Source organism: Gobius niger (assembly GCF_951799975.1).
Source record: "Gobius niger genome assembly, chromosome: 12".
In the NCBI taxonomy this organism is placed as follows: domain Eukaryota; kingdom Metazoa; phylum Chordata; class Actinopteri; order Gobiiformes; family Gobiidae; genus Gobius; species Gobius niger.
In genome coordinates this window covers 17880476-17906789 of record NC_136863.1, presented here as the reverse complement: position 1 = coordinate 17906789, position 26314 = coordinate 17880476, and the positions used below count along the sequence as shown (strand labels likewise).

At 39.0% G+C, this 26314-nt stretch overlaps 3 protein-coding genes across 4 annotated transcripts in view; 1 reads left to right on the top strand and 2 right to left on the bottom strand.

Moving 5' to 3' along the window:
- Window positions 1–7466, bottom strand: part of agbl1 (AGBL carboxypeptidase 1) — a gene marked incomplete at its 5' end in the record, with an annotated part of 42790 nt that extends 35324 nt beyond the window's left edge. The window contains one exon of the mRNA XM_079568085.1: window positions 7382–7466. Within this exon, the coding sequence (XP_079424211.1) occupies window positions 7382–7466 (85 nt within the window). The remainder of the gene's footprint in view (window positions 1–7381) is intronic.
- Window positions 7467–14004: 6538 nt separating this feature from the next.
- Window positions 14005–15452, top strand: ska1 (spindle and kinetochore associated complex subunit 1; the record flags this gene model as incomplete). The annotated part of the gene is made up of 6 exons (XM_079567893.1): window positions 14005–14086; window positions 14163–14278; window positions 14632–14726; window positions 14802–14939; window positions 15038–15207; window positions 15292–15452. 6 exons carry the CDS (start codon window positions 14005–14007, stop codon window positions 15438–15440), a joined length of 750 nt encoding a protein of 249 aa, XP_079424019.1. The 3' UTR covers window positions 15441–15452.
- Window positions 15453–15622: 170 nt separating this feature from the next.
- The window catches only part of kiaa1549la (KIAA1549-like a), an 87524-nt gene continuing 76832 nt past the window's right edge, over window positions 15623–26314 (bottom strand). For both annotated transcript variants that reach the window (XM_079567235.1, XM_079567234.1), the window contains 10 exons: window positions 25406–25530; window positions 24623–24831; window positions 23861–23993; window positions 22071–22306; window positions 21565–21721; window positions 21225–21319; window positions 19006–19163; window positions 18624–18778; window positions 18475–18546; window positions 15623–18253 (listed from right to left, as the gene is read on the bottom strand). In XM_079567235.1, coding sequence (XP_079423361.1) covers window positions 18514–18546; window positions 18624–18778; window positions 19006–19163; window positions 21225–21319; window positions 21565–21721; window positions 22071–22306; window positions 23861–23993; window positions 24623–24831; window positions 25406–25530 — 1301 coding nt within the window. In that variant the 3' untranslated portion in view covers window positions 15623–18253; window positions 18475–18513. The remainder of the gene's footprint in view (window positions 18254–18474; window positions 18547–18623; window positions 18779–19005; window positions 19164–21224; window positions 21320–21564; window positions 21722–22070; window positions 22307–23860; window positions 23994–24622; window positions 24832–25405; window positions 25531–26314) is intronic.

The following is a 26314-nucleotide window of genomic DNA, read 5'->3' as shown; positions in this document are numbered from 1 at the left end:
CCTCCCTTGTCCCCTCTTATGTTTGGCTACTTAGAATCAAAGAAAAAATCAATCAATCAACACTTCCATGCAGATGAGGCCAGCCGGTGATGTTCCCAGTAAAGATAAAAGTCATGTTTGAGGGGAGGCGAGCCCGCTCACAGTACAAATGTGTTGGGATATATTGTTACTCAGTATCTTTTTTATTAATATTAGGCTAATGAAGCTTAACCCTTTATAGGGCAAGTGACCAATTTTGGTAATTTCTGCACACTTTACATATGGCCTCCATATGCCCTATAAAGGGTTAAGCAAAATTCAACCTGGAAGACCTACCTGCAGCCCTCTATACGAGCGATCGCTGTTATTGTTTACTTCCGCAATTTTCGCCGGATGTTTGGTAGGCAGCTGATGCAGACAGGCCTCTAACTCGGTTTTATAAAATGATAGATCTGTTACAGCGTAAGAGAAGCAATGCCCTGTTTATGGACATTGTTTTTGCTGATTATAGGATTTTAATAAAATGTTTATCAAATATGAAAATGTAAAATGCCTACCACAGCCAACGGATGTGACGACAGCGCGATCGCTCGTATACATCGCCTCATTTCAGACTACACCTCACCAATCATCCAATCATCACGTCATCTCAAGCAACACCTCCGTGACAGCCATTCACCGCAGCAGCACTTCCCTGCTTCAACTAGTCATTGCCCAGGATTCCGCTCTTAAGCCCCCTCGTTCACTGCCTCGCCCCTTGTGACAGCGTGCTGTGACCCTCCTCTGCCCCCTCTACTTGACAGGCTCAACCCGCTTAGTATCAGCCCGTTCAACCCGCTGATACTCGTCTGAGCTGAACTACATGTTCAAGGTGGTATGAAGACATTGAGAGAACGTTCCGGATAGCAGTGGATTACTGGTACATTTATATATTTTACTCCTGCCACGCTCAGACTTTTTAGCTTTGCTGCGCTGCGTGATATTGCCATGGAGATGCACAGTGTAGAATGACTCCAAGTCCCGGGTCAAAAGAAAGTGCAGGTCAGGGTCAAACCACTTTAGAAACCAGCCCCCCTCTGCAATCTCATGAAAGGCCACAATCCAGCATCTGAGCTCTTTCAGAAACACATGCTCAACAGCAAAATAAGGCAAAAGTTCTGAACTGAACACGTTGAATATGTTTCTAATCAGGTCAAACTATTGAGCACAAAGCGGGACAAGAAGAGACTCAACCTGCTGGTCAATCTGCTGATCAAGAGGGCCTGTCCTGGGCTGCTCCCTGACTCTGTGGAGGAGGTGAGGGACAGGAGGGTATTAGCCAAACTCTCATCCATCATGGAAAATACCTCTCACCTACACTGAGAAAAATAAAACATTGGCTTAATCTGCAAATTGTTTAGAAATCATTTACATCTGCATTTTACTAGTTGTTCATAATGATATATATTCATTAGTCCAACTATAAATGTTTCATCTGTAACTGTGAACATTTTAAATTGGTTCAACAAAAAAATGTTCGTGACTTGAATGTTCAAAGGTTAATTGAGTCAATTTAAAACTCTTCATTAGCAGATATGAGCCAAGTTAAATTTTGTCATTGAACCAATGTACTTTTAATGGCTTAATCAATGCCATTTATTGATTTCATTTAAATTGATTAATTTCATTAAAACACATTTGGATTAATTTACTTTTTTATTGCCAAAGACATTGTATGTACAAATGCAGTAATGTAGGTACACAAACATTTCATACTTTCTAATTTTTCAGTTCTTGGCTCAAGGTTCAAAAGCTGGTTAAACATTTTGAGAAAAGGTGTTAAAACTGCAGTATAATGTATTTAGCCACATTGTTATGCATTTTCAAACACTTGCACAGCAAAACTGGATGAACAAGAATTTTCCAAAAAAACAACAACTGTGCAGCCAAGGTACAGCATAATAATCACTGCATCAGTCTCCCTGTGATCCGTGTTCATTTCTTGTTATCCAGTCCCATGAGTACCTTCAGGATGAATTCAACTGTGCGTTCACATTTCTTTGGGTACTTCATGTTGAGGCGTTATGAGTCCGAATTGCAAAGTCTTGAACCATTGAATGCAGATCTGTCACAATCTTCACGATGGGTGTTACGACGACTGCCATCGGCTCTTCCTCCACACGGAAATCTTGCTGAATCTGCAAAACATGAGGGGAATAACACATATTAGAATTTACAAATAATGCAATGATTTTCATGGCCGGGTCTAAACCTGGCTAAACTAAGCCTTAACCAGGTCAAACAGAGTCTGAATGAGCCACTGGTATTTTAACTTTGTAATTACAGTATGAGGGTTTTGTAAATAACATTACTGCAGCTGTAGATAACACTGAAAATACATGTATTAAAGGGGAGCTCTGAGAAAGTATGTAAGTAAGTATGTCCGCTCTCAAAATACCCAAATCAGTAATAAATGTGCACTTCATGTTAAACACAAACCAGAATCTTACAATATTTGAAATGTCGTTCATCTTCTCTTTCTATGAAAAAGCCTGATTTCCCCCATTTTGTAAAGTAAAGTTAGAAAATGATACATTCCTATGGTATTTCTTAATTAAAATATAAAGAAGCATATATATACACCAATTTTAGACAAAAGGACTGGCTCCAGTATTTACATGATATTGATCTTTAGCAAAATTGTAGGTATTGCACAGCACTACAAGAGAACTAATTTTAGTTTTTGGGTAAAATAAAACCATATTTCTCCTGCAACTCTAATATCTTCAGCTTTCAGTTCATTTTCTAATATTTGGTCAATACCCTTATTCATTTATTTGTTTCTTTGACAGGGACAGTTCAAGAAAACATTGCCAACTCAGTGGCCGATGTTATGTACATAACATCCAAAGGCTTATTTGCAGATTTTTTTCAAATGCATTATAGTACATGATTGGCTCTATATGGAGGGACTTCTGACTAGGTTCTCCAAGAGTCGCTGCTCTTCCTCTCTCGTTATTTCCTTGTCGGGGATTAGCAGTGTCTCGTCCAAATTAATGAAAAGCTCTAGATTCCATGGACAGTGAATTACCCATGAACAGTTGAAGGTACATGTTAAAACATTATGTTGGATGTAAATACTTGACCAAAGAAAAAAGTTAACCCTTAGCTTGAGCACAAAAACATCTACCACGATGGAACACTGATGTGTCCTTCAGTGAAGCCTTTACATCCAGTATGATGTTTATAACACTGACTGACAGTAACTTACAGCCTGCCATGTAATCTAGAACTATTCATTTATTTGGATGAGACACTGTTAATCCTCCATAGGGAAATAATGGGAGAGGAAGAGCAGTGCCTCCCAGAGAGTCCAGTCTGAAGTCCCGTGTCACTTGTGTGAATAGAGCCCATTGTAAGCTCGCACACTTGTCAAAAAAGATCCATTTATCATCTCTGATCAAATGTTAAACTACAAGATGCACACATGTTATGTAGGCCATTGATCAGGAACCGAGAGAACCAATAAAGAACCGATCAAATAGAGAAATGATTAATAGCATTGATGTTGCTCAAATCTGAACAGTTAAGTTTTGTAAATTATGTAAAATTGGCGGTTGTTAATACCATAATATAATAAGACATTTTACAGTAAGAGCACAAGCACTACAAAGACATGGTTATTTTCAAGCCCAGTCATACCTGATGTTCTTTAATGAGCGCGTCCACTGGAACAGCATCACTAACTTCAGTACACATGGTGTTGTGCACCTGCATCCAGTGTACCACTCATGGAAGCCTGTAAAACAATTATTTAACTGTAAACAAGTATGTACAGACATTGTAGTAATTTAAATATATAGATATATTCTTGAAAATGTGCTGGTACAATAAGGTTGCATAACATTATGCCTTTCAAATAATGCATAGACCTACCTCCTCAAATGGAGATGACCAGCAAACAGGAGTCCTCGTCCTAGTGCTGGTGTCGGGGACGGCTCCTGTGCAGATGACACAGAAAAATACATTACTTAACTGTAAATGGTCTGTCATTTTTTCAGCAAATTTAACAGACTAAAATGCATATAGTCTTGTGAATTTAACAAATAAGTTAAGAAAAAAAGTGCAACGCATATTCATGCTAAAATTACAAAAAGTACACAATACAGAACAGCTGAACATTAATTACATTTGCTTGGTTCAGCTTTTTGAACAAATTATTTTACAAATGACTTTTTATGACTTTTTTATGACAGTCACTTTTGGAAGTTGGGTCAAACATTTTCTGTACTTTAATTGTAATTACAGGTCATATAATAGTGTTTCAGCGCGGGGCTCGTCTGCCCCAAACAGTTGTTTATTATTTCATTCATGCTGCTCACTTTGAGCTCCCTGTGGGGCAGCAGCAGCGGTGGAGGTGACCGGGGCGGAGGAGGCAGTGGGGGCGGTGATGTCGCTGCCGTTCGGAGGCGGCCAAGAGCGGAGTGGAGCTGAGCGAACAGGTGGAAGATGTTTCGTGTCGGGGCGCCTGTAGCCGCTGCATCAATCACCGACCCCGCGCACCTTTCCTCTCCCATGGCCCGGGAGAGCTGGCGCTGGGAACGTTCGGCCGCGCTCACTCGCTGTTTCCCCAGAGCCGCGCGCTTAAACCCTTTCCCCGCAGGCCGCGCTCACGTCCCGCGGTCTGTCCCTGTGTCACTCCTCTCTCCGCCCCACTCCAGCAGTCACGCTTGTTTCGCAAAATAAGCATGCACAACTTAAGCGCGAAGAGGAATAATAAAGAAAAAGAGTTCATGTTCTCTCCCATCGTTCAGTGAAGAGACGAACAAAGACTCGATTCGTTCGTGAGCGTCACATCACTGGTTTAAGCGCTTGCAAAACACGTTAAGGAATAATATTCATGTCAGCTTAAAGCACAGTAAAGGTAGATAGTATTTCTTTTATGCGAGTTGCATTTCAAAGTCCAGGCGATGTCACGACACAAAATGGCGGCTGCGCTTGCTTAACCCTCCTAAGTTAGTGTAATATCTAAATCATAAGGGTGCAATTGGTCAAAAATAAAACCTTCAACCAAATACTCATAGCCTACAATATTTTAGAGATTTGATGCACAATCAATTCATTCAGTTTCAGTGCCAAAACATGTTCAATTAAAATTCAACTTCAGGAGAATTCTAGTTGACGCCTCTGTGCATACATACAGGACACATGTATTAAGTTTACAAGTCTAAATATGCTTTTAACTTACCTTTTCTCGCTGTAAAGTTCCAACAGTGGGTCTGGCCATATCTTGAGTGAAAAGGTCTTGGCCAAATTTGAAATCTGGAACACGTGGTGTGTCATCTTCTTCAGCGTTAGTTGGTAGAGTCAAGTGCTGCGGTTGTCAGTGCTGCCCCCTGTGTTCGATGGCTCGACGAACGATTGTTCATTCGATCAATTAACTTTTATAAATAACTGTCAATTTGCAATAGACCATTAGCTGTACATACAAAAATGTATCAAAACACAATGTTCAATCTATATGGTTTTAATTGGACTAACCAATTTGATTTTCTTTATTTAAGCCAATAGCAAAGAACATATTGAATCAACAACAGCAGTGTTTTACTTTTTTCAGTGTACCACAGCTCCTTCAGTAGCAGACTGAGACACCCTCAGTGCAAGAAGGAGCGCTACAGGTCCTTCATCCCCACTGCTGTTAGACTAACAACACTACTGTTAAGTAACTCATGTGCAATAGGTTCTATGCAAAACCTGCAATAATCTCTGCATCAATGTCACTTTATCAACCACCAGCACTACGAGCGTAAACTTGCACTGCTAATGCTGACATTTTGATATTCTGATACATTTTCTGATTTTTGATTAGTTATTGCCCCTTTTAAGTGTTTTTCTTCATTGTGTATAAGATACCTGTATTTACTATTTAGTTGTTTGCACATGATCCTGTTCTTTGATTGCACATTATCCAGACTATGTGCACCCCCCGAGTGTTTTTGAGACCTGATGTAACATGTGAATTAAAGGGCTAACCTAATCTTTTATTATTATTCTGAACAGACACAAACCATTGCAATAGTAATGCAATAGTCACGCTATCTTTGCAAAACATTTTACATGCTTTTGAGGCTTCCCTAGAAACTATGATTGAGTTGATTGAGTAAAAGGCACATAAATCAGACGTGGCGCTGTGAACATTAGAGTGTGCATGTCAGGACCAAAGTGGAATTCAAGCTACAGGCTGCTGTCTTTCCATCCGACTGATATAGAAACACAACATGATCCAGCAGTTGAGCAACAGCCCTTTTAACATATTTCTACACAGCAGCCTGAAACGGTCTTTGGAGGAAGAAAAAAACGCTGCTTAAAAAAATCCCGGTGCTATAATGCTAAGTAGAATCAGCATTAAAAACCGTCAATGTTTGAATTTGACTTTGAGTTATTTTACTTCAAGATAAACGTGAATACAAATCAAGTGTCATTATGTCTCAATGACAGTGATTTTGTGCTAAAATAACTGTAACCTGGAGCTCTGGGAAAGAGAATTCACACTGACATTGAAAACATAGCTGAGCCACATAGCGCAGATAACTGTGATACTTGATCAGACGCGACTGGAGTCGACGAGGAAGCAGCCAATAAACCCCCAACAAAAATGATCCAAGAATACTTATTTGTCTTTTTCATTCTTAGGGCCTGATCTAGATTTGTGCGTTCTAATGAGGTGCAAAAAGCAGGTGCAGTTGAGATTTTTGTCTCTCATAAAGGCTAAAAGGCCACAGCACAAACTCGTACTATCAAATTATATACTACTTCTCATAATATAAACAGTGTCTAATGAGAAATTAGATGCAAGACACTAAAAAATGGTATTTGCTCATTTGAAGTAGCACTTTTTGCAACTGGCTTAGTAAACAAGGTCCAACATGTGTTAAAGTAGCACTGGCCTAAGCTCAGTCAAATCTATATTAAGCGTGAAAAAATATTTAGGATCCAGGTGAGTGTCGATAAGTCACCAAAGACCTGGCCTCTCAAAGTTGAAGAATGAGAACACATTATTCTAATAAAATAAAAAAAATGCAATTTCCTGAAATACTTCTGAAATGGCATCAATTATCATGCCATGAACACAATACATACCAAATGAAATAAACAAAAAACACTGTCAAATGAATATTGCCCGAAGACTGTCTTGAAATCTTAATAATTCTAAATTAAATGGTACAAGAATCACATCAGATGGAAATAAAAATGATGCCATCGTCATCATAGACTGTACCATGCTGATCATACACCCCATAGCTGAGGAGCCAGGCTGAATGATGAGAAACACAGTGCTCCACTTATGTCCGCTGCCAATATTCACAGCTACGAGAAGAGTGACAGACATGCTACAACATTGTTAATGATAGCTTGGGTTTACCTTTGCAGACAGATGAATGATAGGTGCCCTGTAGCTCTTTGAGAGTCCCATCCCAGGTAAAAATACTCCGGCCATAACCAAACATCTTTACCTTCCACTTATTTCTAATTTAAAAGTGTTTTTTAAGTCCTAAGAGCCTTTTTTTCTGCTGCAGTTAGGTCAAGGCTTAGGCTGTGTATGTGTGTGTGTGTGTTTTCGTGTGCAGCGTGGGGCAGCCAGCACTTATAACTTGCACCTGGCACTGTTTTAAAAAGGCTGCTGTGCCATTTGCTGGGTTTGAAGTCCAAATGTCACCATGAGTGCAGAGGTGGCAAATGAGGCTGGGGTGTAGCCGGGGTGAGCCTGCCTCCCGTTGATGTGTGAGGGCACTGACTGAACAGAGCCGTGTGCGCGTGTAAATCAGGCCTGTCAACGGTGGCAGCCAGAGGGCCCACTGTTTCCTATACTGACAACCTGCTGTGGAAGACATCAAGGGGAGTGTGGCAGGGCAAGAGGGAAGGAGGGAGTCAAGGGGGAGAGACTGGGGGAGGGAATGTGCACATGGTGGTCGTTTGTCTTTGATAGGGATCTACTGCTGTGGCACCAAAACCTTGTCTAAGCGGCGCTACAGGAATAGTCCACCCAGCTTTGCGGCTTTGCTAGTTATGTGTCTTATTGCAAAAACTTGTAATAGATAGTAATACAGTATTTGACACCCACATTATAATACTTGTCGGTTCTCCCCAAAGTAGAGACCTCTTTTCCTGCCAGAACAATAGACTTCCCTTCCTGCGTGACAAGATGTCATTCAACATAAACCTTAAGCATCTGATGTACTGTGCACATTCACCAAAAACAAATTGCTTCTTGTGTCTAAATTTAAACTTGCAGAACTTTTTCATATTCAACTTTTAACTGCTCCCAGTATCTATTCCATTTCTTGGTCTTGTTTTGCATTGATGCGATATCCTCTGGTCAAAGACGTGACTTGGCTTTGGGCAGGAAGACCAAGAGGACATCAGAAATCACACCAAGTACTATTCGAGATTATGATGACGGGCTAAACTAAACCGTAACTTTATCTATGTAGCAAATTCACAGTAAAGAGCAATAATAAATGGCACAACATAAGGTAAGTATGGCAATAAGGTAAGTAGATGTCCAAGTTGTTGACTAGGTATTTGCGAGTTGATTTATGTTCTATCTCACATCCTTTTCCGTCACGGGGGGTAGGAGACTGTCCATTTGGGTGCGATCGTACACCCTGGATTGCTGCCAGTTGCTCCTGTGTGTACATCCAGTTTCACGTGTTGCGAGTTTCATCTGAGCAGTGTTCAGAGTAACTCGGAAGCTAAAGGAGCTCCCTTTTGCTGTAAAGCGCTTTGAGTGCCCAATGTAGGTGGAGTGGTGAGTTTGTGCCACTGATGGTTCGAGCCAAACGTGAGGCATTAATGCTGTGAATGGGCAGGTTTTACATTTGATGACCACAACAAGGACTTTGATCAATTGTTAACAACACGGCAACACTAGCAAAACATGAGGTATACTACAACGCATTTAGAAACCAAGGATCGTTATTATGATATAAAATGTTACTGCTGTCTTTGCTGTGCCTTCTGTCCCTTTCACAAAAGATTTCAACGGGAGCCATTCCAGACTGACATTAAAGCACTAATATTATTTGAAGCGTCATGTCAACATAGCCTTTGATACAATATGGTAGGGCATCCCACTCATATCAGTTAGATATATAACTGCTGTCATTCTTGCAATAGATGATTACTATACTTTGCACCATTACGTTCGATTGGTACAAACACTTTGAATTTGTTTTGATTTGTTGTTACCTTTTGGCCCATGTTGGCATCATCATCTTTGGAAATAAAACACTGAGTTCTTCAAAAACATCCGTTGCATCCTGATGGTCCTCCACAATGAACATTGAAAAACAAATGGGTCACCGTGGGCAATGACCTGAAACACAGTGAGTGAGTTTAGTTTAGTGTAAGATGGTTATTGGTATCTATTATTCAGCCACAGTGCATCAGAGTGAACACTGAAAGAAAAGAGTTTATGTAAGAAATTAGTGTGAATCCAATTACACACGCTAGTTTGTTATATGTGATAAAAAAGGATGTGTTCACGTTTCATCACAGTATTCAAGAGCCTAGTTTAATATCGAAGTAGATGACTTTGTGGATGACTGATATATTTGTAATTACTGGCTTTTCCGCATTAAACAAAAACTGGTATATGGTTTAATGAACCCAATCTAGTCTAAATTATGGTTATAAGAAGCTCAGCAATGACAGAAAGCTTTCAGAAGTCAGTTTCTTGGATGAAGGCAAAAAGTTTGACATTGCTAGAATGATAAGTGGATGTGCAAGTGTGACAGAGTAATAAATACATTATGGACTTGGCTAACTGTCTCCTGTTTGTATAATGTTATACCATCTGGAACCAATCTGGACAGGGATAAGTCAATGCATATTTCTTTTTACACATGCAATAAACAGCTAAGTATGATTTATGACTGCAATAGTCTACCTAATGAGATTGATGCAAGTTTCATTGCTATGCAATAGTGCCATTCAAGCTCAGCAACAAACTATTGTCTTTATTATATTTTCTGTATGCCATTTTAATCATTAGACATAATTGATTTATAAACCAAGTAAACCCTTTGTTATTTTATTGTATAATAATGAAGCCAAGAGGCAAAGAGGGTCCTAGGGAGACATACTTGTCATCTCAGAAGCTTAGCAGAACATCATCTTGACATGCAAACCATGCACTAGAGCTGGCTCAAGTTCTCTGCAGCTCACAGCTTGACTAAACAGGTAGAGCTCGGCATCTTATGTTACACAGACTATGATGAATGGCTGTCTGATCTGAATATAAATCTCAAAATCACTCAAGAGGACATTAAATCTATAAAAGACTTTATCAGTGGTCGTCGGAACAGGTCACATGTTGAGCTTGAAAATATAAACTCTAGAAATGTCATTGTCAGCACATTATCACCATTCATTATTCATAATTCATTATCCACAAAAAAGCTATGTTTTATTAAATGTTGGCTTTTCATCAAATATCTGACATTTAAATACATTTTGATGAATATGTCACTCAACATTCTGCGTAATGCTCTTTAGCCTCTAAAGGTAAATCTTAAACATCTGTCAGATCAATTTTGTTCACAGCTCTCATTTGTGAGAAGTGCCTTGCCAGGAGAAAACAGTTGATATGCCTTTAAATAGCCTTTGGTGTAACTTAGTACTGAGTGAAAATACCCCTGCTTCATCACTTGAATTGGATTTGGACCTATTTCAAGTGGATCATATAAAATAGGGTCTGTGCAAATAACACAGAGCTGTTGGGACTCGGACATGGGATCCTGCTGAGATTTGTTTTTCTTGATCTGTCCGTTTGGAGGTCAGCCCAGACTGTGTTAGCAACAGAAACTCATTGTCAGTTTAAATGTGTCAATTTTTTATAGCTATTTAGTCAAATAAAAGTCACAACGGCATTTCCAAATACCACATTTCAATGGCATTAAAAGAACTAAGGAAAGAATCAAGAAAAGCAGGTCAAACAAGAATACGGATAATAAAAAAGAAATGACTTTAGAACAAAAAATGTATGAAGAGTGAAATTAAGTTTAATCCTTTTGCTTGACTTCCTCGCTGAAAGTGAATCCTTGGCAGTCCTGCCCTTCCTGACGTGAGCAGCTTTCCATCAACACTGAAGGTGTAACATGAGTTTGCATTGATAGTCTGTGCACTTGTCATGCCGAGCATTTTTTTCTAAGGCCCTGAAACCCAAGCAGTTCTCAGGCACACTGCCCGTTTCCAAGACAGACACAAGCGCACCCCGAGACAAGCACAGTGGGCAATGATCAGGACACTATTAATTGCTTAGTGAACAACACAATAGATCCCACCTCTTTGTCTTGGATGCAAATGAGAAAATGTAAGTATAAGTGAAAGAAGAACAATGTGGTTGTGATGTGTTACGTTTATATTCGGTCCCATGCCTGCAAAGAACATGCATGTGTGTAGTACTTCTCACTCACCTTTAACATACTTAATCAGAGGACATTAAGTGGAGCATAAACCATTACTCTCCATCACTTGCAGAAATATTTCATCCATTTCCTGTCATGCCATCTTGGCCTGCGGGACTACAACATCTGTGTTCAAGAAAAAACACAATTCAAACACAATCAATAACATGAGACAAGACTACCTTTTAGAGTTTTTAGAGTACTTGTTTAAAGACTATTTTTGCATGGAGCCTGGGTAATCTTCCTCTTTCATGAAGGCGCTTGCTGTGAAGTATTAGACTAAAATAGACAGAGGTACAGTGTCAGCCACAGGATTAACAAGCTGATTCATGGTAAATGCCCCTGGGTTGAGGGGTCTCTGAGGTTAAGAAAGACACGGTAACTTAAGTTAAGCAAGTGTTGCCTGTGTTTTAAACGTGCATGTTTAAAATAGAATGTCTAATCTTTCCTATAATCCACACAGAGCCATTCTGAAGCTCCAAAATAGTGAATCAGCCTTATGAATAGACAAACGGCATTTTACTTCATCGGATATTTCTCTGTTGCTAATGTATCTATCAAAATACAAGCTTTGTTTTAACATGCTGTGGTCACATGTATTAGGCTATGCTTTAAGCTTTTTTTTTTCAATACTTGTACACTCTTAGTTCAACAACATATTCACAAATGTACATTTTGAAGGTCAAACCACTCTTCCAAATGTATTTAAATGAACTTTTTCAATTTAAGAAAGCCTTATGTCATGTAAAAACTAAAGCAGCTACTATTCACACTATTAATATCATACAATCTCAGGTATGATCACAGACGTCTTCTGAAAGTGTTCCTTTTTCTTTTTTTTTGTTTGTTTGTTTGTTTGTTCTTTCTCATGTTTTACGGACATTGTGCACATTTGTACATTTGCTCAACCTTATACAAATTCGTAGATTGCTGTAAAACGGATTGTAATGCCATATTGATTGAAAATAAAGTCAAATAAATTAATAAAAAAACTAAAATTATTAGGCTATGCGTTACAACGGTGGAAAGATCAGCTCAGTAGCTAGTAACATTTAGAGACATATGCATTTATCCATATGCCACAAGAACCAAACATTGGAACATGTAAATAATAGAAGAACAGATAAGATGATATCCAGTTTGTAGACATTTTTTTTACACATAATCTAAGCTCTTCAAGAGGGTCTAGGTATGGGGAGAAAAGTTAACCCTTCATCCCACTCCTCGTGTTATTGTTTATTCGAACAATAACGCTAAACAATTAAGGCATTCTTATTTGTAAGTGTAAATCCAAGGCAGATCTTTGTCTAGCACACTTAAGAAAAAAAATACATCAACAGTACACAATCAAAAAGATTATAGCAATAAACAAAAATAGAATAAATTCACATGACAAAAAGTGGAATGGGTATGGGACTGATGGGACTGATGTGTACTAACATTTTTAATCTCCTAATGTACACAATGTAATTAATGTCTTATCATGTTCATTCAGTGGTTCTCAAACTTTGAAGCGCTAGTGGGACGGGTGTGGATTTTAAAATCAAACCTGCAACCTGCACCCGGAACTACCATCCCAAATTCCTACAAATTTAGATAAACGATCTTAAGATAAATTAATATAAAACAATCAATAAACACTCCAAACAAGATAAAAATGTGTATAAGGATGAACAGAATAAAGGAAGACTGGTGGAGTGCCCATTCTTTGAGAGCCACTGTAAAATGTAAAATATGAAATATAATGTAAAATATAATGTAAAAAATAATATGGAATTTATGAAAAATATGTCAAGGACTTGTATGTCATGTCTTTGTGTTTGTTTGTTTGTCTTGTCTTTGTCTTGTCCTGTCTTAGTCTGGAAGCATCTTTCTGTGAAATGTATTGTGATTTTGGTATTGTCGTGTTACTTATGTTTTTGTTTTATTCAATGTATACTGTGACTGTGTCTATGTCTATGTCTGAGGTGAATGAATGAATAAAATAATAATATAAAAAACAATTTAAAAAAAAACAATTAAGGCAACAAAAACTACAATAAAAAAAAAAAAGTTACAGCTTACCCAGTTTACCTACCTGTCCGAATCGATGCCTCACCAAAAGAAGAAATGCGTGCGCAACGATAAAATGGCTTTCAACAAAACACTTGCTCAGTCTACATGGAATGCTAATGGTTGTAAAATGGATTGTAATAATGGTAATAATGTCATGTTGTTTGAGAAAAACAGAAAAACAAGCAAAAGAAACGAAACAACTCTATTTCGATTTAGCTCCCGGGCAGCAGGGGGCAGTAGAGGTCGCAGTCCTGAAGAAGCGGAGAAGAAGAACGAAATATTTGAAATTTCAGCCGGGATCAACCTAGCACAACCGAAGTATTCTGTTTGTGTAAGTACAAAACATGGCAACGCTTTTTTATACACATTTTGTAATACTTAAGTCAGATAAAGATAAGTGAGCCTGGTAGTCAAGTTGCAGGACTGCTGTTAAATTGTGCGCTAGGACTGTACTACATTAAAACGCTCAGGTCTAAACTCCTCATAATGACTGGTTAGCTAAACCTGTTTGTGTTTCAGAAACATGACTGAACTGGAGGATCTTTCCCAACATATTCATGACAGGCTGGCATCATTTCAACGTATGCTGGACCTGTCAAACCTAGGTAGATACAGTGTTTATAAATCTATCGTTGGTCTACATTTACAATTACAGCAACGTAACACTTGTCTGTCATGTAGACCTGCCTCAACATAAAATGAAAAAACTAAGCCAAGAACTGTTTGCCATTGAGGGACTTTTGGAGGAGTCTGAAAAGCATGTCAGTCGACAGAGAGATCAAATTCAGCATCTAAAAGTAAGTAAGAACACTGACGGATTTGTTGCTATCACCCAGCATGAAGTCTCCAGTCCCCGGATGTAACAAAACAATATTTACTGCCTAATAATTTATGTTTATATGTTGCCTTTTGTTTTGTTGTTTCTTTATTCATCAGCTGTTATGAATGCAACTATTTTCTGCAACTGTGTATGATACTATTATTCCAACGTTTGTTGCATTTATTTCTGCTGGCATTGCTTGATACAAACTGCAATATAATTAGACAAATCTTTCAACGCAAAAGCCGAGGGACAACTGTTAAAATGACTGGTTCTCTCTTTTTAAGCTTTTCTTACACAGTATTTTTGTTGTTGTTTTTAATTTTTCAGATCCTTGAACAATCATCTATAAAGTATTTAGAGGATCTCCAGCATCTCCAAGCAAACATCCCAGAACATTTGCCAATGAAAAAAAGTCAAGTGAAGTAAGTACTTGCTCTGACAGTATTCACGTGACTCAGTACTTTTGTTGTTGCTTGAATTGCTTAATTTGTCTTTAGTATAAACGAGCCAGTAAAGACCTTCACAAAGGCAAGCGACAACCAGTCACAGCAACCAGAGAAGGCCAAAAAGACCAGTAAGGGGTTTATTAAGGAAATGGAGATTATTACCACCCCAGAGTATGAGAGTATTCCTCAGTAAGTATGGGAACACTTGCCCTTTGTTTTTACTGAACTCTAAAAGATTATTATTGTGTTTATGCAGTGAGTAATGATACATATTGTGATTCCTCAAGGTACATGAAAGGAAGAGTGTCGTATGATCAGCTGAATGCTGCTGTACGTTGCATCAATGCGACTGTGTCTTCTAAATACAAGATTGTTCATCAGTCTATGAAAACGCTCAATAACCACTCACGCAAGTTATATCAGAGATTTAAGGAGCAGGAGACCAAAGACACAAAAGGTACAGTGAGCAGTAGTGCGCAGCTATCATCTTAACAATTTTGTTTGTTGTTGTTGTTTATTTGCTTTTCTTAACTTTTTGTAGGTCATTTCTTTATTGTGGAAGGTGATATCCGTGATTTTACCGACACAAAGTTTGACAAAAGGTTTCAAGGGATTTTGAGCATGCTGCGCCACTGTCAGCGTCTGAAGGAGCTACGCGGCGGTGGCATCACCCGCTTTGTTCTTTTGTAGCACGTTAATGTTCAAAGGGGATTTTTTTACCAAGCAGTTTATGTAATAAAAATGTGATTGTGTGGGACTCTTTTTTAAGAGTAACTTGAAAATGCAATATTGTAAATTTGTTAATTACGTCAGTCTTTGGTACAAGATGGCAGTTCTTTGATGCATCAGGATAATAAAGAAAAACGAATACATTTTGTATCTTTTTTTATTTGTTTCACCAAAAGGTTTGCTGCATAACTACATCCAAAAGCATTCGTTATTGTCGTCACTGACCTAACATTGCTCAGGTGACGATAGTGTGACATCATCGGTGCCGCCGTGACATCACAGCGCCACGGCATGGCTCAAACAGCAGGGACTACAACATCTGACAGTGTTTCCCACCAGTACTCATCAGTTCAAGTACTACAAGCAGATGTCCATGACCCATGAAAAAGCTAAACATTGCACAACAATTCATAGCATGGCATCCAATATTCTTCAAATAACTTCTGAGAAGAAGAATCCACCCACAAGCCCTGTCTAGAAGTTTACTATGAAAATGCAACTAGGTTTTTTCATGTATGACAGAAACATGGAACAGCTATTTCAGGTTTTTATAGTAAAAAGACAAATGTTGATTTTTACAAAATCTTTAAATAATGGTAAATGTGACTTTGTTAAGTTTGATGGTGTGATTTAAAACTATTATGATTGTTATATTTTAATAGAAATTGTACAAAACCTGAAATAAGGTTGGCAGATTGTACCTTTTTTTAGCTCGTCGTAAGCAATAATGCAACTAGATCTTGAAGACTAAAGAAAATCAATTATCATTGGTTTGTATTCAAGTCATCTAAATGCTAGTCTTCCATTCAGCACCATCCTCTGGGTCATGAACATAATTACAGAAAATACAGCCCACGTTTGTCTTTGCTTTGTCGCTCAAACAAAATTTTATACAGCTATACAAAACAATAATTCCAATATCTTTGCACTGAATAAGCCCAGCCCAGATCATAAAATATCTTTCTCTTTACATCATATAATCTTTATACACATTTCCTTCTGGCTCAAGACATAAAAAACAGACTATAACAGATTCATGTTCACTTGGCACGTGCTTCTGCGGATGTAAAATATCTAGGGCTGTTACAAATTAAGTTGTATTTGTTGTAACCAATCATAGTCCTCTGCACTGATGTAAAATGCCAACATGATCTCCACTACTGCCCCTCCACACAATTTGGCCATTTTGATTTAGACATTCTTGTAATTATTGCATATATTCCACGATATATTTCCTGCATTGGCAGTCAGACTTCATTATCCACAACTTTAAAGACTTAATATAGCATAAACTGGCTTTCCTGTTTTGGAATATACGTCTCTATTTGTAGCCTTCTGTGTCAAAAGGCAGCTATAACATGTTAAACTAGCAGTTTGGCCCTCCTTTTCTTCATAGTTAGTGCTCTAAAATACTTTTTTACCCACTATGTTGCTAATAAACAAGCTGGTACAGTTTGGACCTGAAATGTACAAATTCAATGTGAATGAGCAACCCTCTTCAAAGTGCAAAAACATATGTATTATGAAATGTCCTGCATACCCTCCCACTTAACTTGCATAAAACTCGTCATTAAATCCTCTTTTATGTACAGTAATACATGAAATAATTACATACTGTGTGGCTCAGTGAGCCCCAACATCTCAGAACTACGGAGATTTTGTGACTAATGCTCATCAGTGCTAAAACACAAAAACAAGAGAATACAGTACAGAGTTCAAGTAAAATTTTAGAAATGATGTTTACACTGCTAAAATAACAGAAATGAACGCTAATGCCACCTGTGCGTGTGTGTACGAGTTATCATTTTGGCAAATTCAATGGTCAGACACGCAAAAAAAGTTCATCATTTAGACTGAAGTGTTTAGGACTGTATTACAGTTTGTTACTTAAATACCTTTTGTAACTCAAGGATAAAATTGGTGACAAACATTGGCACAAAACTGGACAATACATTTCTTTGAGCAAGTTTGTGTTTGAAGTTTGCCAAAAAGCAGACAACAAAGATGTAATCAGATGTTGGACAAAACACATAAAAAATTTCTTAGATTTTAGTTCAATGAAGGAAAATCTTTAAGAAGTACAGAAATGCCATCATAATCACAGACAACTAAGCCACCATGTTCTTAGCTTTTTGCCTTGAAATAAAGCAAGTAAAATAAAAACAACAAGGTCTTTTTTACAGAAATAATTTCATAATTATGAATGCACAAAAGTAAAAGACAGAGTACACATATATCCAAAAACTGAAATTGAGACATTTCAAGACAAGTTTTTTTCAGGATTTTTTCCATTAGGTTTCAAATACACATATTAACCAGCTGTAGATGGTCTACAGAGGAAAAAAGCACAGTTTGAAGTCCAGCATCCTGGCTGTGGTGGACTTAAGAGAAAAGTCCCAAATGCAAACGGGCCTGTCCAAAAGAGGAAAGGACCACTGGCCAATGGCTGATTTATGCCGCCGTGTGCTGGGCAGACTGCAGTTTGTATTAGGCTTTACTCCGACATTGCGGCGGGTCGGACCAGCAGCACAGGAGGCCTGCCGTGTGGTGCTTTGGCAGCACAAGTCTACACAGAGTAGGGACTCGGGCTCAGGAGCAGACAAAATACAGGAACGGGACAGCTGGGAGGTTGAATATTTGCATCACTAAAGAGAAGCAGTCTAGGGTTCAGGAAGCGGGACGCGATGGAGTCCACGTGAAGAGACAGTGGAGCAGGTGGATCTGAGAGGGAGGTCACTATGAAGAATGAGGAAATGGCTGCTCACGACAAACACCTGGAATAAAATGAATTGTGCAGTGTTTCAATGTGCAGTGTTTAAAAATAACAGGCAGCAGATAAAATACAGTAAGCATGCTGGTATTGATAATGTTAAGAAAAGAAACATTTTAAGCTTTTAATGATAATCTTGTATATGTATCTTTACATTCTGTACATTAATTATCCACAATTTTGTTTGCCTTGTTAAAAAAAAAGCACTGTTGAGAGTAAACTCACCAGTTTTCTGCCTGCATTCAGGGTCAGGACCTGGACACTTCAGCAAATGGTCTCAAGGTGCCGCGAGTTTTGCTGTAACATTGCAAAAAGCTCATGTTACACAGTGAACACATACAAAGGACTGACAGTACAGTAAATATGAGTCTTACGGGAGCATCTTTCCACTGGCGAGGCAGGTCCTCTGGTTCAGGGGGGTAGGACATCCAGGAGGGGCTGCGGTACGACGATGGCGGGGACATGACAAAGTAGTCCAGGCATCCAGGCCGGTTGGCTGATATAGCATACACTGCAGTAATTGGGTTTCCTGTTAAGAACACAGATCAATTAATGTGGCAGAGTTCAGTGATTATGGGATGTTTCAGCTATAGAAAAGGCTACATATAATGAGAGGTGTGAGTAAATCTTTAAGTGACAAAATCTTCACATTTCACGAGCAAAGACATTCACAACCTTTTCTACACATTGAAATACACACCGCAAATTAGTCGGTACATTCTTGAGCAAAATGTTGTAGGTGTGCTGGTAACTTACCTGTAGCTGTTCCTGAGTATGTACTGATGGACTGGTCAACAGTGACAGCGGGGAATGGGGTTCGGGACAGTGGCAGGTAGGGGGCGCCATTGTGTTGCTGAGCCTGCAGTTCGGAGGCCTCTGTCACGCGGGGCTTGAGGCTCATGTCAGGAGTGGAACTGCAAACACGGACAAGAATATTACCTTTATATTCTTCATCTAAGAGCCATGACTTAAGTTTTTATTAAACATTTAATTATTCAGTACCTCACCAAAAGATTTATCAAAAGGAATGGGTAGGTTTTTCTTACGATTGTCCTATGAATTATTTTTTTTTGTATTTTGTTTGTGCTTATTTTTTTGTTGCTGTTTTGACACAGTTTGCTGAATAACAAAATTGCTTACCATTTAGCATGAATTTAAAGTAAAGTATTGGGCTGAAATGGTTTTGTAAAATATTAGAAGGAACAAAATTGGATATATAATGGATTTTTTGCCATTATGAGATACATAATATGTTTTTAAAGTAGTACTAAGTAACTCGTGCCCCTAGAGGCCATAAGCGCCACTGCAGGCGTCGTAGCATGTTGCGTTTTTTACTCATTCATTGCCCGTGAGAGTAAATACTACAATGACAGAAAAGACAAAGAGAGAGAGGGATATTGTACATCCAATTACACAATGGAGATTATTTTTTTCACTCAAACTTGGTTGTAAATACTGTCTAAGTCGCGCCAGCCCACAGTTAGCTTTGCCCGTTAGCCTGTTGGCTTCTTCTTTGTGATTCCATTAGTGTGTTTTGGTGGCTCCGACCTGGTGAAGGGAAACCTGCAATTGTGGTTTTCTAGCCCAATCAACACTTGTATTAACCCCAGAGGGACTACGAACAGGATTTATTGAGGTAAACAAGTTCCTCAGTACTGCTTTAATACACAATGAAAGGATGTTTACTTTTTTTAGCATAACCATTATCAAATATAGTGCGCTGCCACCCACAGTAATTTTCATTTCCTCCTGATGAAAATATTTAAGATAAAACAGACAATTTAATAAACCCTAAATGATGTGAAACTGGCATTTCTTCTACATTCAAATCTAATTATAGTTCCAGCTACCCAACGCATTACGCATTTCCCTTTGAGGCTGAACTATTGCTCAGTGAACTGACAGATTTTAATTTTCACAGTGACATGAACATGAGAAGTCGTCAGAATCATTACTGTTTTGATCGTCTTCTGCGGCGCCTGAAGGTAAAGATCACTGCATCAGTGAGTTTACAGCACAGAGAAAAGGCGAATGGTGTCAGAGCACTGGGCCGTGATACACTGCTCTCTCACTTTGCATACTAAAGAGGAACAGCAGTCTGTGCAGTTCCTCGCACAGCGCTATTGAGATGGGATGGGATGATGTGTAATGGCAGTACCACCCATGTCACGATTAGACTTGTAAAACAATGGTAAAAAAAAACATAACCTCGATGAACTCAGGCTTTTGTTGTTCAAAGTTGGTCAATTTAAAACTCTTCATCTACTGTAGCTTCTATTTTCATCAAACTAAATGAATGAAAACAAAAGAGAGATAAAGTAACATAGAGTTCTGTTGTTAGTCTGGCTTCTTTTCTTTTAAAGTTTGCTGCAGTTCTTGGGAAGTTCTGTCACTGTCATCACTAGATGGCAGTGTTCCTTTGCAACTGTCTTCAATCCTGTCTGCGGCGTGAAGTACCCCAGCAACCCAGCGCTCCCACTCAGCATCCAAATGAAGAAGCCGCTCAGTTTGACATGAGGAAGGAGGCGAACATGGAGGCCAGAGCGAGCAGTGTCATCAATATTCAGATTCTAACTCTGTGATCTTCCCAACTCACTTTCATAACTTAAACATGACTACAGTATGAGAGAATTAACCCTAGCACTGATTGGCTAAGCTCTTTTGTGGAGTGATTCTGATGTTGGTATTTGAGGGGATCTATCTTTTATGAAACCCATTTTACACATAATGTTCTGCTGCTTATTGGGAGTACGCAGAAAGTAGGCATTCACAGGAGGAGGTGTGTGTCTCTTTTGGTAACTCATTTCAAATAGTTAATAAAGAGTGTGAATTTGTGGGCTTCCTAACTGACTATAATATTTCACTTTTTGTGTGTTATCTACTGTGTTATAAAGGCTTACATATATCATCAAAAATAAGGAAAAAACAAGTAAATACAGGTTCCAGAGGAGGACAAGTAAGTGAATGTCTGGTACCGTCGTATTGAAGTCCCAGGTGGAGGTCTTGAAGGGACCAGTGGAGGAGGTTGAGATCCTATGCCCATGTCCGGGAGCTGGGTAAACCGGAAACCCTGAGGATCAATTACCAATGAACACGACATCCACATCCAGAATAATAAGATTTCACAAGAGCAATGGCTTTCTCATTCTGCAAACCAAGGTGAAGTAAATGCTTAACACTCTATGAATCTTATCAAATCTATTCCGGTCACTGGTCGGGTACTATCATCTTCTTCAAACTACATCTGCCATTTTCAGTTAATATACAGTATATCCACAGTATATGAACATAAAGTCGTTGAATTAGGATCTTTACCGGTTTTGGTAGGCTGCATTGGTGCATATCTTCAAAGGGGACACTTCTCTGTCGGCCTCCACACGGGTGGTTCATGGTCCCTGGAGCGCTGGTCACCCCGTCACTATAGTGGCTGGTGTGGGATGGGTTGTAGGCGCTGTGGGCATGGTGACGGTGACTGCAGAAATTTCAGAACAAAAATAATCAGGTTAAAACCACACGCAAATGCAATAACAAACAAATAGCCAATCAAATTATCCAACTCTACATTTATTTACATTTTTCTACACAAAGGATTTGAGTTTTCAAACTTTACTTTTGTTTTAGTAGTTTAGTAAACAAAGCATTTGTACTGCATGTATTTCTTCCAGTGGTTTGGGCTGAACTTTACATAACAACACTTCATGCAGACTTTGGACTTGAGTTTGTGAAATCTGATGTGTGTGGGCTGTGACTTCAGGCTAGTTTCCTACACAAAACTGAAATCATGGAAATGCTGTAATACATATTTTGAGCAGTATATGTACTTAGTCGGAGGCGAAGGTGGGTCGTGGTCCGGAGGTGCCAGGCTGAAGGCGTTGCCTAGCAACATGTGCATCTGTGTGCGGACCTCGTCAATGGACGGCTGTGAGCTGAGTGTGGAGGAGTCCGAGCCGCGGTGAGCTTTGACTCCCAGGCTCCCAGTGCCAGTGGAGCCCCCACCAAAACCCAGTGAACTCATCAGCCTGTCCACGTTCGTCTCTTCGAATGGCTCTGGCTCCCCCTACAGGTCACATACAACATAAATACTCCATCAGTCACTCAAAACAGGCTAGTTGTCCAGTTGGCTCTTTTAGACATGGCAAATAAGAGTGAAAGGGGGTGAAGAACAGAACAGAGAGAGACAGGCCACAACCATGTTTATAGATCACCGCAGAATGTAACGATTTAAAAACATAATGAAAGGAAGATCAGTGTAAGATGCTCTTTAGTAAACATTACAAACATGACCGAAAACAAATATGTTACTTTATTGTGAAATAATTGATAAATGCCAATATCTGAGGCTCTAAATATGAATGTAGATCTATAAAGTTTCATTCCATCCAACCACAACTGAGATGCACCTTGAAGATATTGACTAAACATGTCTTGAGGCTTGAATGATTGAAATACAAATTAATCTGGACCCCATGCGTTACGAGGGACAAAACAAACTCGCCCACAACTACTGCTGCAAAAATAGAAATACCCCATTGTGTTTATGAATCACATCATGGCAATAGTTCATTGATCGTCACTGCAGGGTTCAGACAGTAAATGGTCTCACGCATACATTCATTTAAAACAGGACAATGATTATCTATCTGTGTCCACAGAGTTAGCGACAACAACTGAACTAATGGGTGCCAAGTAAAGATTCAGTATTGACTTTCAAATGGGTGTTACAGGGGTCTGTGAGTGCAGTCGGTGCTGTACTGCCTACTGATGGACCCAGTCAGACACAAAAAACAGTTTTAGTCATATTTTTACATGTTCAAATCGGGGACTAGCCAAATATAAACCCCCTTTCTTACGGTTTTCTCGCTGTAATAATAGATAAAGATAGGATAGGTATAGTGTATGTACAATATACTGTATAATTAATATGTCAGTCACATTGGCATGCAATATATAAGAGGTATCAATATATAGTCCCGTTTATGCTTTAATTAGTAACCCCAGCTTATAAAAAAAAAAGGTTTATTTATAATTTTGCTCTTTATTTCCTCTACCACTTTATAGGTAAATACACACATTCACAAGTCTTCTAGAGAACCCATTTCATTTAGATCCACACAGGAGGGACTACTAAACATGATCCAGCGTCTCATTTAATCATTAACATTCAGTGTAGAGGCACATGCGGATGCTGTTCCTGTGGCGCAGGAGAGATTTCACTCTCATTCGGGTCGTTTTCGCCTCTTTCCTCTCAGCGCTCATTGCTTCTCATTCTGGAGCTGTCTCTGTCATAGCTCATACTTTAATGTTATGACTTTTTTCTTTAGGTTTAGTGCAAATCTCTCTAGGTTCAGGACGAGGTCACTTGAGCAATGAGCTCAACACATCGACACGTGAAGTGGGTATAGTCGAGATTAAACCTGGCACAGTGAGAGGATTATCTCATTCATTTGACAAAGTGCAAGAGCTTTACTTTACCACACACATTAAGATCAATCGACAAGAAGAAGGTAAAGCTCAATTTCTATGCTGGTTTCATTTTGCAATGTTAGAAATGGTCTGAAGTGAAGGTAACCCAAACTAATAGAAACTTAAGAGAAATGTCTCCCAGACTTACATCATAGCCGTTATTGCGGATGCCTCTCCTGGACCTCTCTCTGAGCACCAGCAGGTCCATCTCAGTCTCCACTGGGCTGGGGCTGCTCAGGGACTGCCTGCTCCAGTATGTGGGCTCCCGCGGGTGAGAATACCTGACAGACATATAACAATAGTTATAAAATATATCTTAAAAACTGTACACGTTGTAATGCAATCTGGAACCAAGAGGCAAAAAGCTCCTTTCTTTAAACCAATGGATGGAAACCCATGGTTGCTCCACATGTGAGGATCCACTTAACATCTGTAAATAACATTTATTTACCTGTTGAACAAACCATTGGATATTTGCCTATAGTTCCGATAACAAACTCTATAACAAGCCCTGAACAAATGTGAAAGTGTTACTTGTTGATAAGAAGACATAATCATGTGAACATTGTGTCTCTCTGAGTGTTGCTAAGCAACTGTACTCTACCCAATAGAGCAGTATCTCAATAAAAATGCATTTACATAAAAAAAAAAATATATATTATTAGTCATTTAAACAAATACTATTATGAAAAAACGCGGTTAAATGAGGGTAAAATTGAAAATAGAATACTGGTCTGACAAAGACTCACCCATTACTGGTGAATTTTCTTTCATAATTAAAACAATTAAACAATTTCACATTCTTGCCCTATTTTAACTTATGTCCTCACGTCACATTTGCAGTTGTAGAGTAACTGAATGAGCGTTGAGGTGAATAGAAATGCTTTGTGAATGGTTATAAAGTGCAGACCTCTTGTGGCAGCCAGCAAACGAGGCTCTCTTCTCCTCTGCGGTCATGGGCTCCTTCAATCCGTTGCAGCTGTACTGACGGCGGCTGTAGCCGTGACTGCCACTCTCAGACAGGGAGAACTCTCCATATCCTTTTCTCCGTGCTTTCTGTCGCAGTTTATTTCTGTAGTGGTCAATGTCAGACTTCTGTTTCAGCCCACTGTGGTTTGCCTTCAATTACAAAACATTTTATTGGTAAATCTTACTTTACTCACAGACATAAAACCCAAGAAGAAGAACACAGTGTAGAGATAAAACAGTTCAGTGTGGTCATGTTCCATGTAATTAAAAGCGCATTATGGGCTTACAGAAGGTCATTGACTAATACATGTACAGTTAACCGAGATTTTGAAGTATTAACGCCACAGTTCACAGATCATTTTAGCGTGTTCCTGGGTAATTAACCCCCATCAGCTCCTGGGTGTGGAGCAGGAAAGTGAGAGCTCACACTCATTAACTGTGCTCTTTTCCACCCGGGGCTTCACAATGACATAAAAAAATGTGACATTCAACAGGCTAACAGGAAGTATCAAGAGTGGATATCTGTTATTTTTAAAAGTGGGTATTTAATGTGAATGGTTTGAAGCCAATAATTTTCTTGATTTTTCTGTGTTCCTTATAATAACTAAAATAATAGTATTATTCCAAATGCATAATAGTTCTCAGTTTAACAGTGACAGTGAATCTGCGGTGTTGCACAGGTGAACAAAAAAGTACGTTATGATATGTATGTATACAGACTTACATCTCCATTTGGAACCACAGAATCCTGGCTGTGGGACGAGGCTGTGGGGTAAGAGTAGGTGGGCTGCGCTGTCATGGGTTTGATGGTGATCAGGCGCAGCGAGCTGGAGTGGTCCTCATAAGGGTCTAAAAGAGGAGGCAATGACACTTTATTACTTTGATTACACTTTTGTACTGATTACAGGAATCGATTTTGATCATATTGAACCATTGCTTACAACTAATAATCAAAGGCAACCACCACCTAAGTTGTAGCGTCAGGTGGTTTAATTGATTATCATCCTCCAAAGCACTCAAACATTTTATTGCTTTTCTCCATCGAAACACACAATACACATCTCGATATGGAAAAGAATGATAAAAGAAAAAACAATGATTTGGCAATACACTGTGCAGCCCTTCTAATGAAGTTGTTCAGTCTGACTTGTACCAGTGTGAAACAATAGCCACAAAAAGTTCATCCGCTCAGTGCGCTCTATGAGGCCGTTTTTCTTATTGCGGGGAACAGCAGATGAAGCGTGTTGTCTTGTCCTGGCTCTGAGTCACTGCCTTGCTGAGATCATATGGACATTGTTTTATTGTGGGCCACAACAGTTTGTCATTAGCCGAGTCCCTGTTTGCCACAATTGGACACTTTTAGATGGATTTCTTGCAGTTACGTGTGTGACAGCTAAGGTCGCGGGCAGCAGAGGCTGAGAGTCCCAATTGGAAAACACAGCGATGCATGCACACCACATTGTGAACATCCAGAGCTAACACATTTCTCCTTGCTGAAATAAATAAATAGTTTTGATTTTGTTACTTTGTGACCTTTACAGCGGAAAAAAATAACTTTGTGTTTGGATGCGCTAAACCAAAGGGGACTGTCATTTGTCTCAGTCACTTCCTTGTTTTCCATATATACTCTCTA